Source organism: Ascaphus truei, chromosome 11, assembly GCF_040206685.1.
Source record: "Ascaphus truei isolate aAscTru1 chromosome 11, aAscTru1.hap1, whole genome shotgun sequence".
In the NCBI taxonomy this organism is placed as follows: domain Eukaryota; kingdom Metazoa; phylum Chordata; class Amphibia; order Anura; family Ascaphidae; genus Ascaphus; species Ascaphus truei.
Window position 1 is genome coordinate 38,312,473 of NC_134493.1, and position 19,336 is coordinate 38,331,808.

A 19,336-nucleotide genomic window follows, 5' to 3' on the forward strand; every position below is an offset into this window, starting at 1 on the left:
CAACCAACCTCACACTGATGAGACCCATTAAGGTTGAAACATGTCTGAATGGTTTCTCTGGCTCTGCATCCGATTCCCATGCTGTGCTTAAAAGCGGTGTTAACAGTGAGCATTAACTTATAAGGGTAAAAGGGGACGGTAGACAGCACTCTGATAGTGTTAAATTTATGTAATTGCAGGGTGCACGGAACAAAAGGGGACCCTTATTCCCCTGTATAGTACTAACAAATCTACGTAAGTACCAGCACTCACTGTCTAATAGCTAAATGATGAAAACAGTTGTAATGCAGAATAAACATTTAATAATAAAACAAACCAGAAATAAATCAAATGTGTTTGCAGAAACCAGTATCACAAATGGGCATGTCACAAAGTGAGGGGTGGGGGGGGGGGGGGGGAAGGAAAAGGGGAAAAAACATGAAACACAAGGAATATACACAAAAAACGGAGAACGGAAAGTATGCTAGGGGGGCGACGTTTCGAGGGACTGTATTAGCTATATTATTAGCCAGGATCCCATTCATTCAGCCAGTCACACTACCTCATTGTTTTTTGGCTGACCTGGCTGGCGTTCCTTATGTATGCTAGAGTGCTGTATATTCTGCGTATTAGGGTTTGTTTATACTGGCACATACTAACAGCAGCGACATTTAGGGTGCTTTGGTTCATCTGGACAGTGACTCACCATACTCACTGGTCCAAACTGCAACATACATTAGTAGAGGATATTTGCAGTCAGCATGCATTGATCCAGAACACCACATTATTGTTCATATGAAGGATCTAAATGTTTAATTCGTATTTTATCACCCATTATTTTAAAATTATTTGAATAAAGTGTATGTTTTAAAGTGTTCACCATACCACCTATGTGTTTAGAGTGCCCTTACTAGGTTCTTTTTCTCTGGTCTGTTGTTATATGCACTTACCTAGGGAGCACCGACACATTTACATTTAGACAGTTGTGGGGGTTCCCTCTTTTGTTATCCGTTTCTCTGCTGTTATCAGGGACACAGTCCTTTGGAAATTATAAGTATACCAACTCTTATCCTCATTTGTTGCTGGACTTTCTCCTATATCCCAGTCAGGACTATGTTTGCCCTTATTGGGAGATCTGTTTTGAGATATATATATATATATAATCAAAACAGAACCAAAAATCAAAGTAGCGCCTCTATAGTAACCTGCCAACTGTGAGCAAGTCTAACTAGCTGTGATTACACAACCAATGGGGTGGCTAAGATAGGTATATGAATAAAAAACCTATGTTACTTTAAGATAATACATATAAAATTACAGATAATATATCTTTAATAAAAAATAAAAAATGTAAAAAAGTATTATAAGTAGGATAAAAAGTCAATGGATCAACGTCACTTCCGGTTGAAGGAGACCACGCGGAGAGTATACAGGAGAGGACACCATTGCTGAGTCGGACGGCAGTATTGGCTTATGAGAGCCTATCTCATACCTGCTTGTTTACCGTGTACACTTGTGAGAGTGGGCATTTGTCTGTTTTTATTGTTCCATAAACCGAATTGTTATACTTTAATGCACTAGGTGTGCGCCTGTTTTATATATATATATATATATATATATATATATATATATATATATATATATATATATATATATATGAATTATGCAAGTACTGTAACATCGCCGGAAGAAGAGATCAGTGTATCTCGAAAGCTCGCACAAATAAAAGCATTTCGTTAGCCACAGAACGGTATCATCTATTTATTTTTTGATATATATATAGATATATATATATATATATATAGATATAGATATAGATATAGATATATATATATATATTACCTACTCTTATCTCATTTGAGCAAATGTCAGCAAGCCAACCTCACACTGATGATACCCATCAAGGTTGAAACATGTCTGAATGGGTTAACTGACTTTGCATCTCCCAAGTCCTTGCTTAAAAGCTGTGTTTAAAGCAGCATGCATTGACTAAGGGTTGCTCATGTAATGTGAGCATGAGATAAAAAGTGGCACTGTGTGCTCATTTGCATGTCATTTCCCAGAATCCCTTGCTGCAGTGGAAGTGCTGTTTGCTGGGTGATAATGGTGAAAGACAGGGTTGCAGACCTGTCTAAGACATGCAAATGAATATACAGGAATATTTACAGTTGATATATATATATATATATATCTTTAAGATAGCTTATCAACGGACACATAAATTATTTTGCCAAGCAATATTCTGGACTTGTCTGCTTGTGTATACAGTTCTGAACATTAGATCATTTTTGTCAGCAGCATTGGAATTATGCAAGTACTGTATTTTGTTCTACTCTGCTATCACTATCTTACTTGATCTATGAGTGCATTGTGTTACATGTGTCTATATGTTGTCTTGAGGCATGTATATGCTCTTTGATAATATAAGGTTATTATATTGAGGTATATAGACCTAGGATGCTTAGATGGTAGTTTTCCAATAGATATTGTATCTATGTATGACCGGCCTGTCCTTAGCTACCCGAGCTATCTATCCCTTGGTAATAACTCTTTTTGTGATTCAAGCTTGTGATTGTAGCCTTCATTAGAAGCTGGAGGTGTAGCACTGCTATATACTCTTCAGGGTCCCTTGTGCATTTTGTTGGTTTTTAATTATTTCTTATATGTATGATGTTAGACCTTAATAAAATGGTACTATTTCCTTGGATACCGTGAGTGCTCTCTGTGGGACTTCTTTTCTTTTTGTTTGTGTGATTCTGATGCTCTGTCCCGGAGCACCAATTGGCATCTCCTATGATAGAGGGATTTATTGACCAATCTTTCTGATACCAAGCGGTCAAAGGTGTGTATGTATGTATAATATATATATATATATATATATATATATATATATATATACACACACACACACGTTAACTTAACATCATTTGTAACAAACAATGCAATAAAATAATGAGACTAAAAGAAGATTAACAGATAAAAGGGCTGCATTTAGACACCCAGCCACAATATTGCATGTTACAATCAATTATAAAGGACATTCTTTTTATATAAACATGGTGTATGTATGTATGTATGTATGTATATATATATATATATATATATATATATATATATATATATATATATATATATATATATATAATGCTCACCTTTGCATTGCACGCTGCTTGGTACAGTGACCGTTATAAAACACAGGAGGTTAAATTAATCAGAAATACGAGTTATATAAACAATGTGTCATTCATATATCTCATATATATATACCACACAATGGTAACGTGGTGTATTTAGCAGCGTGCACTGACCTGCCCCGCTCCTGCCCTCCTCTCCCGGGCCTCTGCTTCCTGTCCCACGGGAGGCTGCTTACCTTCTGTCCCGGCAGCCTCTCAACTTGAGGCCGCGGCTTCTGGGCCTCCTGGCACCGCCCACTAACGGAAAATCCGGAAACGCAGGGTGCTCTGGGAGTTGTAGTCCTGGGAGCAGGTTGGGCAAGTTGAGGGGCAATGAGCGTCACCCGCGGTCCCGTGACACGGAGAGTGGGAAGGGAAGTGCTGGGGGCCGGAGGAGGGCAGGAGGAGCCCGGGCCCCTGGGAAAAGGAAGGGCCACAGGGCATAAACCGGGTGAGGGGGCAAGAGAAGCATGAGGGGGACATTATACATAGAAGGGGGCAAGAGGGGGCAGACGTCAATCTAGGGACAGATTGTTCAAGTAGAAGGGGCAGAATTACAGGGGCGGGCAGAAATATAAATCTAAGGGCAGATTTTAAGGTAGAAGGGGCTAAAGAAGCATGAGGAGGGGGCAGAATGAAAGAAGGGTTAGGTTTAATGATGGAAGGGGCTAGAGAAGCATGATGTGAGGGGGGATGTAGAATGACAGGATGGAGGGTTATCATTACAAATAGGAGGGGAGGCGGTGCAAAGCCTATCAATAGAGGGGCAGAGTCCCGTGTAATTGGGGCAGAATTCTTAGGGGGGGGGGGGGGGGGGGGAACCAGGAGAGGGGCAGTATGGGAATGAGGGGCCAGGCGGACAGTGATATGAGAGCAGAGGGTTAGGATTTAGGAGATAGGCAGAGGAACTTGAATTTTGGCATCAGGGTTAAACTGAGTTTCACGTGGGGTATATTATTCCCAATGGTAGAGGTTATTTACACGTTGAGCAGGGTAAATAAGTGACTAGGTAAGCCTTATTTAAATGGCAGCTGGTTAAATACAAGACTTGTTCAGCCTAACCATTACTTTAACCCTAATATACCAGCCTAACCCTAGCCAGCACTCTAAATCCTAATAACATGGGAGAAAATAATTGCTGTCTAAATAAAGGAGATGGAGGGGGTTATAGAGCCGCTGATGGGTGATTAGACCCTTCCACTCAGAATATAGACTTGAGTATTATTACAGATTGTAGACTTGATTGCCAGTTAAAATGCTTTTTCCGGGTTAGGTCCTGAAAAATGTTTGTGATCAATTCCTTAATCCTTCCTGACTGAAGGGGGTTAGCAGGCAAATGACAGCACTTGTCCTTTTACACGGCGCAAATAATGGAAGATATTAGTACGCATACTTAATTATCAATGATACAAAAAATGTATATATTTTAATTACATAGCGCTGACAGTGGACATATAACTTTGCAGTCACACAATCTAAATTTACTGCCTGAGGCACAGGGACATAAAGTGACTTTATCTTGAGGACTGGAGTTGTCCACCCTTGCTGTATTCATTATTTTCCCAGAAAGTACATTTATCTGTTTTGCTATCAGAAGATAATGTAGGCCATCGATCTGGAAGATATATATATATATATGTCACAATGACAGTACAGTGCACGGTATACAGCACATAGAAATGTGTTTTACAGACACAGTCCCTGCCCAGAGGAGCTTACAATCTGATTTTGGTGCTTGAGGCACAGTAAGATAAAGTGACTTGCCCAAGGGCACAAGGCGAGCTGGCACTGGGATTTAAACCATGTTCACCCACTTCAAAGACAGTGACATTACTACTGTGCTAATCCTTCAGTTTAAGTAAAATACTGCTGTAATTCCTCCATTTGGCCCGTGTAACTGCTCCCTTATCACTCGTTACAAATGTTGCTAAAGCTATTAATGAAACCAGGATGCAACAATGGCCAGTGGCACGTACTCTACAACAGGAGCGCTCAACTCAAGCCCTCAAGACCCCCCAACAGGTTCAGAATATCCCAGCTTCAGCACAGGTGTCTCAATCAGTGGCTCAGTCATAGATTGAGCCACCTGTGCTGAAGCTGGGATATCCTCAACACCTGACCTCTTGGGGGGGTCCTGAGGATTGGAGTTGAGCGCCCCTGGTCTACACAACACATCTAAACTCACCAGTATAGTGACCGTGAGGGGTCAGTCCTCGTGTATCAAATAAGAGAGCAGACACTTCAAATAATTCCTCTTTTACAGCTGACTCCGGACACAAGAAACCTCCTTCCAAAGGTGGGGCAGCGGGAAAGCGGAGAGTGCAGGTCAAGTATGAGCCGGTCGGTGAGACTATGGAGAAGAGACTCAAGTGGGACCCGCTGAACTGGAGGCAACATCTGGAGAACATCAGGCACATGAGGAGTGCCAGAGATGCTCCAGTGGACCAGATGGGAGCGGAGAAATGTTTTGATCAGGACGTTGCCCCGGAGGTAAAACGGTGTACAGAATAACAGATCTATATGGAGGGTCTCATCCATACCTCTCCAACCACTTAAACGATCAGTCAATCTGCGTGGGCTTGTACAGGGCCGGAGATTTTTGGGAACAGAGTCAGCGAATAAAAATGATGTTTTAAGAGCTTCTGCCCCAAGTAGTCGAAAAAATGACATAGGTTAGTTTTTTCATGTATATAGGACACATTGTATTGTAACATACATTTTTTTTTGTAGGGAATGTGTCTGAGTTGTAAAAAAAAAAAAGTTATATTAAACCAACAGGGCTGAAGTGAAAGTGCCATAAATCCACAAACTTAAATCCAACATCTTACCTTGCAGCAAACAAAGTGGTGTCACGGCTTTATTCTGAGATATATAGATATAGGGGATCCACAGCACAAATAGCTGGCAGTTGGTATTGATACTTAGATTGTAGGCTCTTTGCTGCAGGGACTTCTTTTTTCTTTTGTGTATGTAGCTCTTATTCTCATTATGTCCCGTGTATTATAAATAAAGACATATTTAGATTGTGAGCTCTTCGGGGCAGGGACTTCTTTTCCTAAGTGTCACTTTTATGTCTGAAGCACTTCTTCCCGTTATGCGTTATTTGTACTATTTGTTATTTATATGATTACGTCAGGTATATTACTGATGTACATGGACGGCGCTATATAAATAAAGACACATACATAGATTGATTACTGCTGTGCAGCACCATGTACATGCACGGCGCTATGTAAATAAAGACACATACACAGATTGACAGACGGATTGATAGATAACTAGATATAATGAAAAGCCTGCATTATTGATACTTTGTTAGGCATGGTCCATAGTGTAGGCACGCGCGCATGGCGTCGCGCCTGTCGCCTGAGCGATCTGTGGACTCAGATCGATTGCGACTGGGAGGCGTGGCCGTGATGTCACAAGGCTGGTTCGCCCTCATTGGCTGAACCGCTCACATGACGCGGCCCCCCCAACAGATCAGGTTTTCAGGATATCCCAGCTTCAGAACTGGTGGCTCAATCAGTGGCTCAGTCGAAGACTGAGTCACTGATTAAGCCACCTGTGCTGAAGCGGGGACTGATTGAACCACCTGTGCTGAAGCAGGGATATCCTTAAAACTTGACCCGTTGTGGGGGGCTTAAGGACTGGAGTTGCCCACCCCTGCTGTATTCATTATTTTCCCAGCAAGTACATCTATCCGTTTTGCTATCAGAAGATAATGTAGGTCATATACTCTGTGTCATTATACAGTGGAACATATTCTTTATTTAATAATAACTTTATTTCATATAGCGCTTTTCTCCCAATGGGACTCAGAGCGCGTCACAATGACAGTACAGTGCGCGGTAAACAGCAAATAGGAATGTTACAGGCACTGCCCCGTGGAGCTTACACTCTATGATTCTGGTGCCTGAGGCACAGGGAGAAAAAGTGACTTGCCCAAGGTCACAAGGAGCCGACACCAGGAACTGAACCAGGTTCCCCTGCCTCACACTCAGTGTCATTCCTCACTGAGCCGCTCCTTATTTATGGGATACTAGTACTTGTTCCCTTCAATCAACCACTGCAGGTGTTCACAGAGGGGGTGGTGGATTCATGGAACAGCCTCCCAACTGAGGTGGTAGAGGATAATACAGTAAGGGATTTCAAACCTGCTGGGAATAGGTATAAGGCTAAATCCTAAATATGACAGTCACAGGTTTTACAGCAGATAGGAGAATGGGCAGACAAGGGGGGGCCGTGTGGTTCTTATCTGCTGTCGCTTTCTGTTGACTTCAATTTTAACCTTTTAACTGCTGGCGGAGTTAATCCTACGGTGCTTCTGAAATCTGGCCCTACGCCTCTTCCCTTCCGCTCCCCAGGTGATGCGGTACCAGGTTTTGCTCTCCCTCATGCTGTCCAGTCAGACGAAGGACCAGGTGACCTCAGCGGCCATGGGCAGGCTGCGGCAGCGCGGCCTGACTGTTACCAGGATCCTGGAGACGGACGATGACACGCTGGGAAAACTCATCTATCCTGTCGGGTTCTGGAAGGTGAGCTGCACACGGGGACCTCACTGTGCTCCATCAGAGGGACACCGTCACCCCAACAAACAAATCATCTCGGAGACTTCGCTTTTACTGACGCAAGGCTTGATTTAGTATGTATCGCTTTTTAGTAAAACTTTTAATACTGTCTACAGTGATACGTGCCTTTCTGCACATGGTAATTGTCTCCTTGGAGACAGATTTACAGAAGGGATGTTTGTATGATACTTGAGATTGGGGCAATACCAGCATAAGAGCATCAGACACACGAAAGCTATCGTGTCACAGTCTCTGTACCTACCGCCTTGTTGCAGAGCAAAGTTAAGTACATCAAGCAGACGAGCGAGATTCTGCGGCAGAAGTACGCCGGGGACATCCCTGATAGCGTCGCAGAGCTGGTGAAGTTGCCAGGGGTGGGACCCAAGATGGCTCACCTGGTTATGGATATTGCCTGGCACAACGTGTCTGGGATCGGTAAGTCTCGGGGTGGGGTTAAAGAAATGGTACTTACGCAAACTACACAGAGACTGACATTGCCGCAAAAGCAGCATGGCGACATCATGAGGGTAAGATGGCATCACTGTCTTATGTGATGACATCATCATGACGTCACCAAGAATAAGTGTTTTAGAAAGCCAATCTATTTTTGAATGAGTTATGTGTTTCTTACGTGGAAGATTATTTCATTAGCCCCTATGTTGCCTGTGGGGTCTTTAAATGCATTTTCTGCTGTAAGGATGGACAGAGACAGCCAGCTCTTATTTCTTCCAGGGGTGGACACTCACGTGCATCGGATCTCCAACCGGCTGAAGTGGGTGAAAAAAGAAACCAAGAGCCCAGAAGAGACTCGGGTGGCCCTGGAAGACTGGATGCCTAGGTAAGGGTGCGCAACTTTATCACAATGACTGCCCCAAAGGTATCCATGTGCAGCCACCCGTACACACACATCCCAGCATGAGGACTTCCCACCTCCGTCATTTCATCTCCTACCCATCACCCCGACATGCAGACTTTCCACCTCCGTCACTTCATATCCTACCCGTACATGCACATCCCAACATGAGGACTTCCTACCTCCGTCACTTCATCTCCTACCCGTACATGCACATCCCAACATGAGGACTTCCTACCTCCGTCACTTCATCTCCTACCCGTACATGCACATCCCAACATGAGGACTTCCTACCTCCGTCACTTCATCTCCTACCCGTACATGCACATCCAAACATGAGGACTTCCCACCTCCGTCACTTCATCTCCTACCTGTACATGCACATCCCAACATGAGGACTTCCCACCTCCGTCACTTCATCTCCTACCTGTACATGCACATCCCAACATGAAGACTTCCCACCTCCGTCACTTCATCTCCTACCCATACATGCACATCCCAACATGAGGACTTCCCACCTCTGTCACTTCATCTCCTACCCATCACCCCGACATGCAGACTTTCCACCTCCATGACTTCATCTCCTACCCGTACATGCACATCCAAACATGAGGACTTCCCAACTCCGTCACTTCATCTCCTACCTGTACATGCACGTCCCAACATGAGGACTTCCCACCTCCGTCACTTCATCTCCTACCCGTACATGCACATCCCAACATGAGGACTTCCCACCTCCGTCACTTCATCTCCTATCCGTACATGCACATCCCAACATGAGGACTTCCCACCTCCGTCACTTCATCTCCTACACGTACATGCACTTCCCAACATGAGGACTTCCCACCTCCGTCACTTCATCTCCTACCCGTACATGCACATCCCAACATGAGGACTTCCCACCTCCGTCACTTCATCTCCTACCCGTACATGCACATCCCAACATGAGGACTTCCCACCTCCGTCACTTCATCTCCTACCCGTACATGCACATCCCAACATGAGGACTTCCCACCTCCGTCACTCCATCTCCTACCCGTACATGCACATCCCAACATGAGGACTTCCCACCTCCGTCATTTCATCTCCGACCCATCACCCCGACATGCAGACTTTCCACCTCCGTCACTTCATCTCCTACCCGTACATGCACATCCCAACATGAGGACTTCCCACCTCCGTCACTTCATCTCCTACCTGTACATGCACATCCCAACATGAGGACTTCCCACCTCCGTCACTTCATCTCCTATCCGTACATGCACATCCCAACATGAGGACTTCCCACCTCCGTCACTCCATTTCCTTTTCGTTGAACAGGCATTCGCCATGCCTCCCCATCTCTTCCATCTGAATTCACACATCGCTCGGGCGAGAGGCGCCCACGGTGCGATGAGCACGGACTATCTTAGCCGTATGGCACCTTCAGACCCATTTTCACGGCTTGGCACCAGTTTATTTATAGGGCCCTTTATCGTCCGCTGTTCCATGTGATAAAGGTTACAATTGTAGTCTTCTCCTCCGAACCCTTGGGGAGAGACTCTACGCCTCCGTATACTACACTGGCAGCCCCGTGTAAATACTAAACGTGCAGCTGTCGAGCCTGCGAGTGGAGCGTTGGAAAGGGATCAGACATATTATTTTGCAATGACTGTGCACCTTTCCCTGTGCCCTGCAAGCCTCACACCTGCCCGTCTCCACAGGGATCTGTGGAGTGAAATTAACTGGCTCCTGGTGGGGTTCGGGCAGCAGGTCTGCCTCCCCGTGTCCCCTCGATGCTCCGAATGCCTGAACAGAGACATGTGTCCCGGAGCCAAGAGAAAGTGAAGGGAGCGCGGTCTTCTCATGGGATCACGCAGAGGAGGACCGCAGCCTGCTGGGAAGGAGAGGGGTATTTGGGGAGCAGTGTGGTGCATCTCTTTGCAATGTGTTAAAGGAGCCTTCTCTACCCCCCCCCTTTTTTTTTTTTTTAAATTATAGTTGGGGAGCAGGGGCCTGAACCGCGTTAAGGGAAGGGGCCGACGTTGGATGTTTAAATGCCCGCAACACGCCAGGCAGTAGGAAGCTGCGACGGTTGACGTCCCGGCTTCCTATTGGCCGACGTAACACCGTAGCTTAAAACGCAATTTTGTTTCCCCTGGTGGGGATGAGGACTCTTAAGTCTCTTGGGAGCCAGGGGTTCCCTGGAGCTGAATTTAGCGCAGTTTCTGCACCGCGGACATCCGGCTTATTACACGTAAAAATAAAAATGGAGGGGCACAAAATAAAAAAACTTGGCGGTACTGTTCCTTTAAAGCCCCTCTGGCCGGGAAGGGGTTACAAGTACACACCACACGGCGTTCAGAACGAGGCACAGACGTGTGCTGAAGCAGTTTTGTTTCCCATGATCTGACCCTTTTTATCTTTTTCAGCACTGTATGTTCATGTGCATGTCCTTACCCAAAATCGGTTTGATGGGGGGGCTGCAGCAGGGGTCTCCCGGGCTGCAAGAGGGGGCAGCGAGCCCCCACACATGCCCTCTGCTGCTCGCTCTCCGTGCTGCCCCCCCAAACACAACACACACACACATATATACATACACACACACACACACTTCCCCCCCCCCCGCACCTTTTGGAGGTGGGGGAAGCTCACCCCAGCCCCCGGCGCTGATAGGCTCACAGCCGCACCACGTGACGCGTCACCGCCCGGGATCGCAGTTCTCTTGCATCCCCTGGCGGCTGACGCGTACCAGCGAGCAGTGAGCCTCGCAGGAAGGAGGAGCGGGGACAGACAGGAAGGAGGTAAGGGGCTGGTGGCCCGCGCGCACGCGGCCGTCCGCAGCGGGTCCTCAGCCTTAGAGATAATGGGGAAGGGCAGGGTGCAGACCTGTCTGGGACGTGTGAATGTGCTCACACGCGGGATTTGTATTTGCAATATTTTTCAGGGATTCCTTTACAAGAAGTGTTTGATGTTTCTCTTTTTTGGGGGGGGAGGGTGTCAGAACCTGTGGATTATTTCTGAATTCGTGGGGGGTTATTCTGTTTCTGTGGTACTGAATTCAGGGCTTTGTAGCGCTACAATTTAAAGTGGCACAAGTTTATTATAAGAAGCAGGATTTACGGGCTCAATTTAAAATGCAAAATCTTTTTTTTTTATTGATCAACTAAAATAAAGCACATTAGAAATGCAGTCTGTGTTATCATCGTTAATCTCGTGTTCTGACTCTTACACGCACACGGAGCTTGCAATGGTTTTATTCCTACGCATCAAAACATGGAGGCGCCTTTATCTGCCCAAAATGCTAAATATCAGCTGCACTGTTGATTTTGTATTTGTGTGTGTGTGTATATATATATATATATATATATAAAAAAAAATTATTTATATTTTGAATGTATGTATTTTGTCCCGTGAGCATGTTCTGCGTGTCTTAGCTTCTGAGGTTACCCTGGTAATATTTCGGCCGCAGTCGGCCCTGTGCAGAGCTTCTCTTTATCATCCCAGGCACTTTACATTTCAAACACTTCTATCTCCTGGACAAAGAATTGGATTAAAAAATAAAAGCAGCGTTGGACAAGAACAGATCTCTTATTTTTGAGTCCCATTGTGAGAAAAGCATATGTAATACATTTATTATTAGAGTGAACATGGCCAAAAAATGGCGATCAGTGTGGATTGCGGCCTAAATCCAAATCACCAACATGTGGTTTAAACTGTAGAGGGAGGTCTGTTGGAAAAGCAGAACGCTCTGCGGGGTGTACAGAGCAGTGCACACTGACATTTACAGGGCATCAGCTGTGTCCCTGCAAGAGCCATTCCAGTGAAATGAGGGGAAGGGAGTTTCTCCGCTCACCAGTAGGGTTGAAGATGTGGGTTTGTGTGACTGCACCTGTCAGTAGTATACACGGCACAATGAGCCTGTACTGCTGTGCTCGTGATCTTTGCCTCAGGGTCGGTGCCCGCTTCTCTGCCCCTCTTCCACTCCAGCTCCCCTCTCTTTCACCTCAGCTCTCCTCTCTTCCACCCCATCTCTCTCTTAACACCCCAGCTTCCATCTACCGCCCCCTCCTCTCTCTTCCCACCCCATTTTAAAGCTGCAGGCCAAGCAATATCCTATGTATGTTTTTTTTTTTTTAAATAAATCAGTTCTGTACTATGTGAAAATACTTGTAGCATTTTTTTTAAAACTCTGAATGACATTTTTAATGTAATATAATGATACGAGCATTTTTTGTTTCTATAGCAACCTTTTACAAAGTCACATCGCCTTCCTCTTCTGAAACAGGCTCTGGCACACCCCTTTTTGAGCCCTGCCCTCTCTCTAGCAGTGCACCAATTGTATCTAGTGACTGCCTGGTCACATGATCTTCCCCACAGAACGTTGTATCTCTTCTGCTGCACTGACAGCCATTTAGTGAAACCCCAAGCCTAATCTTCGCCGATCGATCACACGAGAACGGATCGATCGGCGACTTAGCTAGTTATCATCGTGTGGATTGTATTGATGCGCATATTAAATAAAGGGGGGGGGGGGAGAACCGGCAGCTTGGACTGCTGCTTTAAATGGGATTTAAAGTAATAGCGCCTCCTAGTTGGGGCTTGCAATGCACTTCCCAAGGGGAAGGGTGAAGAAGGAGTGAATGATAATGTTTCAGTGTTGGTTTATTTACAGTTACACAGTTGATATTTCACTGGTTGCGAATAAAACGATATCGGGAGGTAAATCCTTTCATCTGTTGATCAGCTACAGAAACAGTTCAGATCCCATTGGACTCGCACGCTGCTTTTATCAATGATAGAAAGCCTGGTCCCGTGACTGCAGTCAGACTGTCCCGCATTGATGACACTGTGTATTGCATGTCTGGCAAATGGAAGCCTAGGAACACAATCCCACAGCGAGTCTGCTTGTGAGAATCATGGCAGTTCTACGTTTGAGACCCAGGCAGGTAATCCCTTGGTTCCTACGTTTTTTTTTAGTTTAGCTGTAAGTGTGGCTGGTGGAAATATTTCCTGTGTATATTGCAGGGGCGCTCAACTCCACTCCTCAAGCCCCCCCCCCCCCCCCCCAACAGGTCAGGTATTCAGGCTATCCCAGCTTCCGCACAGGTGGCTTAATCAGAGATTGAGCCGCCTGTGCTGAGGCAGGGACTGATCGAGCCACCTGTGCTGAGACAGGGACTGATTGAGCCACCTGTGCTGAAGCAAGGATATCCTGAAAACCTGACCTGTTGGGGGGGGGGGGAGGGGGGGGCTTGAGGATCCCTGGTATATTGGATGCACAGTGTCTTGCCCATGGGTATAATGATATCCGTAGTGCTACACACAGCTCAGAGGTGTGTTCTCTCACTTGGTTATTGCGCACGCACGCACACACGCAAACACACACACACGTATGTGGGAAAGCCATTTATTATGCACATTGCTGTGTTACACGTTATGTTTATTTGTATGCAGTGGATAATTGGTCTCCTATATATGCCTTATATAATTACAGGTTTAAAAGTACAAAAATATGTTGATTCCAAACAGAGCTGCATATAGGCAGCCATATGGCCATGTGCAGTCACATATAGGCAGCCATATAGCTACGTGCAGTCACATATAGGCAGCCATATAGCCGCGTGCAGCTACATATAGGCAGCCGCATGGCCACTTGCAGCCACATATAGGCAGCCGTATGTTTACGTGCAGTCACATATAGGCAGCAATATGGCCTCGTGCAGTGGCATATAGGCAGCCGTATGGCCACATGCAGTCACATATAGGCAGCCGTAGGGCCACGTGCAGTCACTGGGTTGATGTGCAGTTCTTGTCTTCGTTTTCCTTCCAACAGGATCCGATCCTGCAAAATATCCTGGGCTCCCAACTGGGAGCCGTGTATATATAGTACATTAACAAAACATTCATATTCCCAGGAAGTCCCCCGGAGGACTCAAGTCATTCCACTGGAGAGGGGACAGTCTGGAAGAGCATGGCGTCTTCATCAGCTCTGCTCGGACATTTCCACTTCAGTCTGCCCCAGCAGGCAGTCCCTTGCCACTTATTTCACATATATCCTCGCTTTGCAAAACATGCCTTCCATCCCGCAGAAGAGCAGCCGTGGCTGCAGTCCCTCTATAACACGTGCTCATTGCTGCAGTCCCTCTATAACACGTGCTCATTTCCATCGAGACAGTTTGGACCTGTTACCACTTTCCCCTATCATTTGTCTAACCCAGGGGTTCTCAACTCCAGGTCTCAAGACCCTATAACAGGTCAGGTTTTAAGGAAATCACTGCTTCAGCACAGGTGGCTCGATCAGTGGCTCAGTCGAAGAGCCTGCTTCAGCACAGGTGGATCAATCAGTGGCTCAGTCGAAGAGCCTGCTTCAGCACAGGTGGCTCAATCAGTGGCTCAGTCGAAGAGCCTGCTTCAGCACAGGTGGCTCAGTCAAGAGATAACCTGAAAACCAGACTTGTTGGGGGTGTCTTGAGGACTGGAGTGGAGAACCCCTGGTCTAATCCATTCAACCCCGGAGGGGCCAGGAATGTATTGCCGGCTGATCTGGCAGTGAACAGATTCACCGGTGTTAAATTACGGTCAAGTCAAATGGCTGCCCACGGTGAAATGACCTTCGGGTAACCCAACTCCTGCTCCCCTTGGAGACATTCACCTTCAGAAGCTTCCAACCTATTTAAGGTACAGCCACACTTAGCCTGATTTATTACGGATGCAGTAAAGTAAAAGCGCTCAGCCATGTAACACCTTCCTAACAACATGCGATATACTGCAACACTGTATCCCGATTCTGCAGGGGGCGTTCCACATAACTTAACACCTTTACCCAATGCACCACTAAGTGGCACTGCACCCCAGACTCTTAAACCATGGTAATATTTCTAATGACCTCTGATCCCAATTAAAACAAGTCATACGCCTGAGTTATCATCAGTAGATCCCAGAGTATCTCCTTCCAACCCATGTCATGATGGGGTCCCCCAATAAATGGGATGTTTTCCGCTTGCTCCCCCAATCATTTGTATAGAGTCCGGGCTTCACAATGTGTTTAACAAGGACCTGTGTGCAGGGGGAACGTGAACCAATTCTTCTGTCTCCACCTTATTATTCACAGAGCGTACTGGTCAAGTATCCCAAACCAGCCTTTATATACAAAGCTTAATCCCTTGCCTATCACAGGGGCCTGCAACGCATTGCTTTGCAAGGGATTCACCCATAACGTGGGCTGTAATTTACAGCGGCTCAAGCGGTATCAGAATAAGACTTACAGGTTATAGACTAATCCAGTGTTTTTCAACGGGTTCTAAGGAAAGTGTCCCCTAAAGGTTCCCTGCAATTTTCCAGTCATTTGAAAATTGTACCAAATACAGAAGAATTTACAATGCATCTGATCTCAGACACGCTATTAGAGAGGGTTGTGGTTCCTTACAATGCATCTGATCTCAGACACGCTATTAGAGAGGGTCGGGGTTCCTTACAGTGCATCTGATCTCAGACACGCTATTAGAGAGGGTTGTGGTTCCTTACAATGCATCTGATCTCAGACACGCTATTAGAGAGGGTCGGGGTTCCTTACAATGCATCTGATCTCAGACACGCTATTAGAGAGGGTTGGGGTTCCTTACAATGCATCTGATCTCAGACGCGCTATTAGAGAGGGTTGGGGTTCCTTACAATGCATCTGATCTCAGACACACTATTAGAGAGGGTTGGGGTTCCTTACAATGCATCTGATCTCAGACGCGCTATTAGAGAGGGTTGGGGTTCCTCAGACTTTGACTATATAATTACAGTATAGGGTTCCTTAAACAAAAAAAGGTTGAGAACCACTGGACTAATCAATAGCAGAAACAGCTCTGAGTGGGAAGAACTCAGCTGAAGTCATTGATACTGGAAGACTTCCCTAAAGCCACCAGGGGGAGACATTGGTTTAAACAACAGTTCTGCAGGATCCATCTGCATCCCCACATCAGGAACTAGTAACAAAGTATTGGGTTTGGGGGGGGGGGTATTTATTTGCGGTGAATTTTTTTTTACCAGCATGTATTTGATCTCCCTGCAGTGATTAAACCAACCTGGGTTCCGCATGTCTGCATCATGCACATCTAGTTTCGTTAATGGGACTGCAGGTTTTGAACGTTGATTTTAACTGATGGTAACCTAACTCCTGAATTCCTGCTGAACGAGTTATTTCAAGGTTACACTACATGATGTTTACCCAAATTGTAAAAGGCAATTCCCACCCATTTGGAGGGGAGTCTTGCTCACTTTCAGCTTCACCGTTCCACTGTCCCTCAGTCTTAGGCTGCGCTTATAGTGCCGGCGACAGCGGTCGCGGCATTGCCGCCGTTGCGTGCACTTACAGTAAGCGCGACGCGACAGAGCGACGACTTGCTCGCGATCGCTGGAAGTCATCTCAATTTGATTTTTCCAGCGACCGCAGCCTCACGTCGCCGGCACTATAAGCGCGGCCTTTCGTTTGTGCAGATCTTCACTTTTGTGACATCTTCAATGCCTCCTTCTGCACATGGAGGTCTTACTCCCCAGAAGTGACTGCATCTTTTGGGAGGCCCCAGTTTGGACAGAGGAGGCTGGACGCGGGACAGCACAGAAGGGGCATTTATCCCAGTGCTTGGGGGCAGATTCAGATCGGCTCCAGTCTGAGTCACTGTTATTTTTCTCTTTAACTAAAAACATCTGCGTATCTGTGGGGAAGCCTGAGCCAGCGGTGCTGGGCCGATGTGAGGAATGTGGAACCCTCGGGGGTCTGCTTAGCGTGTGATAGTCTTACTTTTCCACGGGAGGCAGAGAGCATCTTCCCCATACTCAGTAATCATACTGGGGCCGGGGGCAGCTGCTGCTTTTCGGGGGATTGGAGTGAGCTTTTAGGAAAGAGAAACAGAGCACTTTGTACATGTCGAGGAAAAGGCTTGGCAAAGCAATGCGATTCAGGAGTTGGGTTACCGTTGAGAGGGTGGGGGCCTGGTGATGAGCTTATTTATAAAGCAGCAGCGACAAATCACTAAAAACCATGTTACATCCTACAACATAAAACACGGTTATCATTAATGACTGGGGGGAGATCTCAGTTGTGCAATCCAGATTTTTTTATGCAGTGCTGTTTTTTTTTCCATTTAATAGGATATTTTGCCAAGAAACACACATTGAAATACGCAAAGTATTTCAAGTATGTCCTTGGTCTGCAAGATCGGGGGTTATAATGTAAGCGGCTGTTTTGATGTTTGCTGTCACGTCACAGCATTAGGCAGATATCACAGGAAGGTAACCCAACTCCTGAGGTTGCACTGGGGTGTTGCTATATGATTACAAACCACAGGGATTATAATATGTAATTGCAATGCATCCTAATCCTAGCTGCAACCAGAGAAGGGGGCTAGGAAGGTATGGCCTCTTGTTGCTTTATAACCAGGGCGCTCACCTGAACATCACACTGCAGCATTATAATGGGCCTGGGTTTTACAATGCGGCCCTGCTTTGAGTTCTCGCCACAAGCACTCTTGGACTGCAACATTTCCCCTTTAAATACACGCTGGTTGCCTTGGCTGTAATAATTCCAGGGAAGGTTACATGCCTGAAATAGGGCCGTGCCCTCCATGCCTGGGATTGAACCCAGGAACCTCGCATAGCGATAGCGTCTCTGCACGGTGACGGTGGGCGACAGTTCTCCGGCTCACGCAAATGCCTGGCTCATCAGCTGAGCAACCTCAGCTTAGTCCTGTGCCGACACGTTCGCTGCCGAAGGAGTTAAAGACAAAAGAGAATGCCTTGAAATGACATGTAGCTGAAATGGTTAAACAGAGAAAGACTTGTGCCTCCCATGTGGTCAGTTGGTTGCAGTCCGAGTCTCTGTAATCGCGGCTCCCCTATAGGTTTGCAGTGAGAGAGGGTCTGTGTCCTGGGGGGCCCCCGCCCCCTGCGCATATCCCGGGGGGGTGGGGGGGATCAGAAGTTACTGAAGATCTCGTGCTTCTTGCTCCAGTCCATCTGGGGAGCCCGCTTGTTAGCTCGCTTTGCCCGCGCTTTCTCCTTGGCCTCGGCTGCCGTGGGACTGAGACGCAGCCCGCTCTCTTCGAAAGGGTCGTTCGGATCAAGGTCACCTCCCTGCAGAGAGACGGGGCGGGGGAAGTGTTAATATACCCGCCGTGGCTGGCCACAAATGACCTTTTGTAAACGGCTTCATCTAATTAGCTTGCTTGCACTAACTAATCGCTGCTCTTGTCCCTTTGAAATTAATGACACTTTCACTTTCTAAGGGGCCTTTAATGGGGTGCAGTTTCTCAATGAAGTGTTTTCTGTACCCTTATACCAGGGGTGCTCAACTCTAGTCCTCAAGCTACCCCCAACAGGTCAAGTTTTCAGAATATCTCTGCTTCAGCACAGGTGGCGGAATCAGTCCCTGCTTCAGCACAGGTGGCTCAATCAGAGGCTCAGTCGACTGTGCTGAAGGTTGAATATCCTGAAAACCTGACCTGTTGTGGAAGGGGGGGTGCTTGAGGACTGGAGTTGAGCACCCTTGCCTTTCACCACCCTGTCCTTATCAGAGAGCCAACAGAGATAAGGGGAGGGGGGTCTGCCTGTGGTGCAATCTCTTGTTGAACATACTGTGAAATGAGACAAAAGGGAGAAGCCAGAGGAAGTCCCACCCCTCCCAAGTCTTGTGTTTATTTACTAACTTTCTCTTTTTTATTTGCTGCAAAATCTGACGCTAAGGTCCAGATCTACCAAAGCATCCTAAGCTTCAGCACGCTGCAGCTCCCGTTCAT

General features: G+C 46.4%; 3 protein-coding genes across 7 annotated transcripts in view; 1 reads left to right on the plus strand and 2 right to left on the minus strand.

Annotated features, from left to right (window-relative positions):
- The window catches only part of TSC2 (TSC complex subunit 2), a 36,452-nt gene extending 32,957 nt beyond the window's left edge, over positions 1–3,495 (minus strand). The window contains exons 1-2 of one of the 3 annotated variants that reach the window (XM_075565722.1): positions 3,288–3,421; positions 930–1,114 (exon numbers count right to left, since the gene is read on the minus strand). In XM_075565722.1, the coding sequence (XP_075421837.1) occupies positions 930–948 (19 nt within the window). In that variant the 5' untranslated portion in view covers positions 949–1,114; positions 3,288–3,421. Of the gene's footprint in view, positions 1–929; positions 1,115–3,287 lie in introns of all 3 variants that reach the window. The other 2 variants (XM_075565725.1, XM_075565724.1) reach the window with 2 other exon arrangements.
- Positions 3,446–11,744, plus strand: NTHL1 (nth like DNA glycosylase 1). 3 transcript variants are annotated; one of them, XM_075565728.1, is made up of 6 exons: positions 3,446–3,603; positions 5,416–5,642; positions 7,517–7,687; positions 7,996–8,155; positions 8,453–8,558; positions 10,277–11,744. In XM_075565728.1, the coding sequence occupies exons 1-6, from the start codon at positions 3,486–3,488 to the stop codon at positions 10,398–10,400; spliced, it is 906 nt and encodes a 301-aa protein (XP_075421843.1). In that variant the 5' UTR covers positions 3,446–3,485; the 3' UTR covers positions 10,401–11,744. The 3 variants fall into 3 exon arrangements, with proteins under 3 accessions (XP_075421843.1, XP_075421845.1, XP_075421846.1); XM_075565730.1 differs by lacking the exon at positions 10,277–11,744 and adding an exon at positions 9,894–10,203; XM_075565731.1 differs by lacking the exon at positions 3,446–3,603 and adding an exon at positions 3,988–4,161.
- Positions 11,745–13,948: 2,204 nt separating this feature from the next.
- Positions 13,949–19,336, minus strand: part of NHERF2 (NHERF family PDZ scaffold protein 2) — an 88,594-nt gene continuing 83,206 nt past the window's right edge. The window contains exon 7 of the mRNA XM_075565732.1: positions 13,949–18,674. Within this exon, the coding sequence (XP_075421847.1) occupies positions 18,516–18,674 (159 nt within the window). The 3' untranslated portion in view covers positions 13,949–18,515. The remainder of the gene's footprint in view (positions 18,675–19,336) is intronic.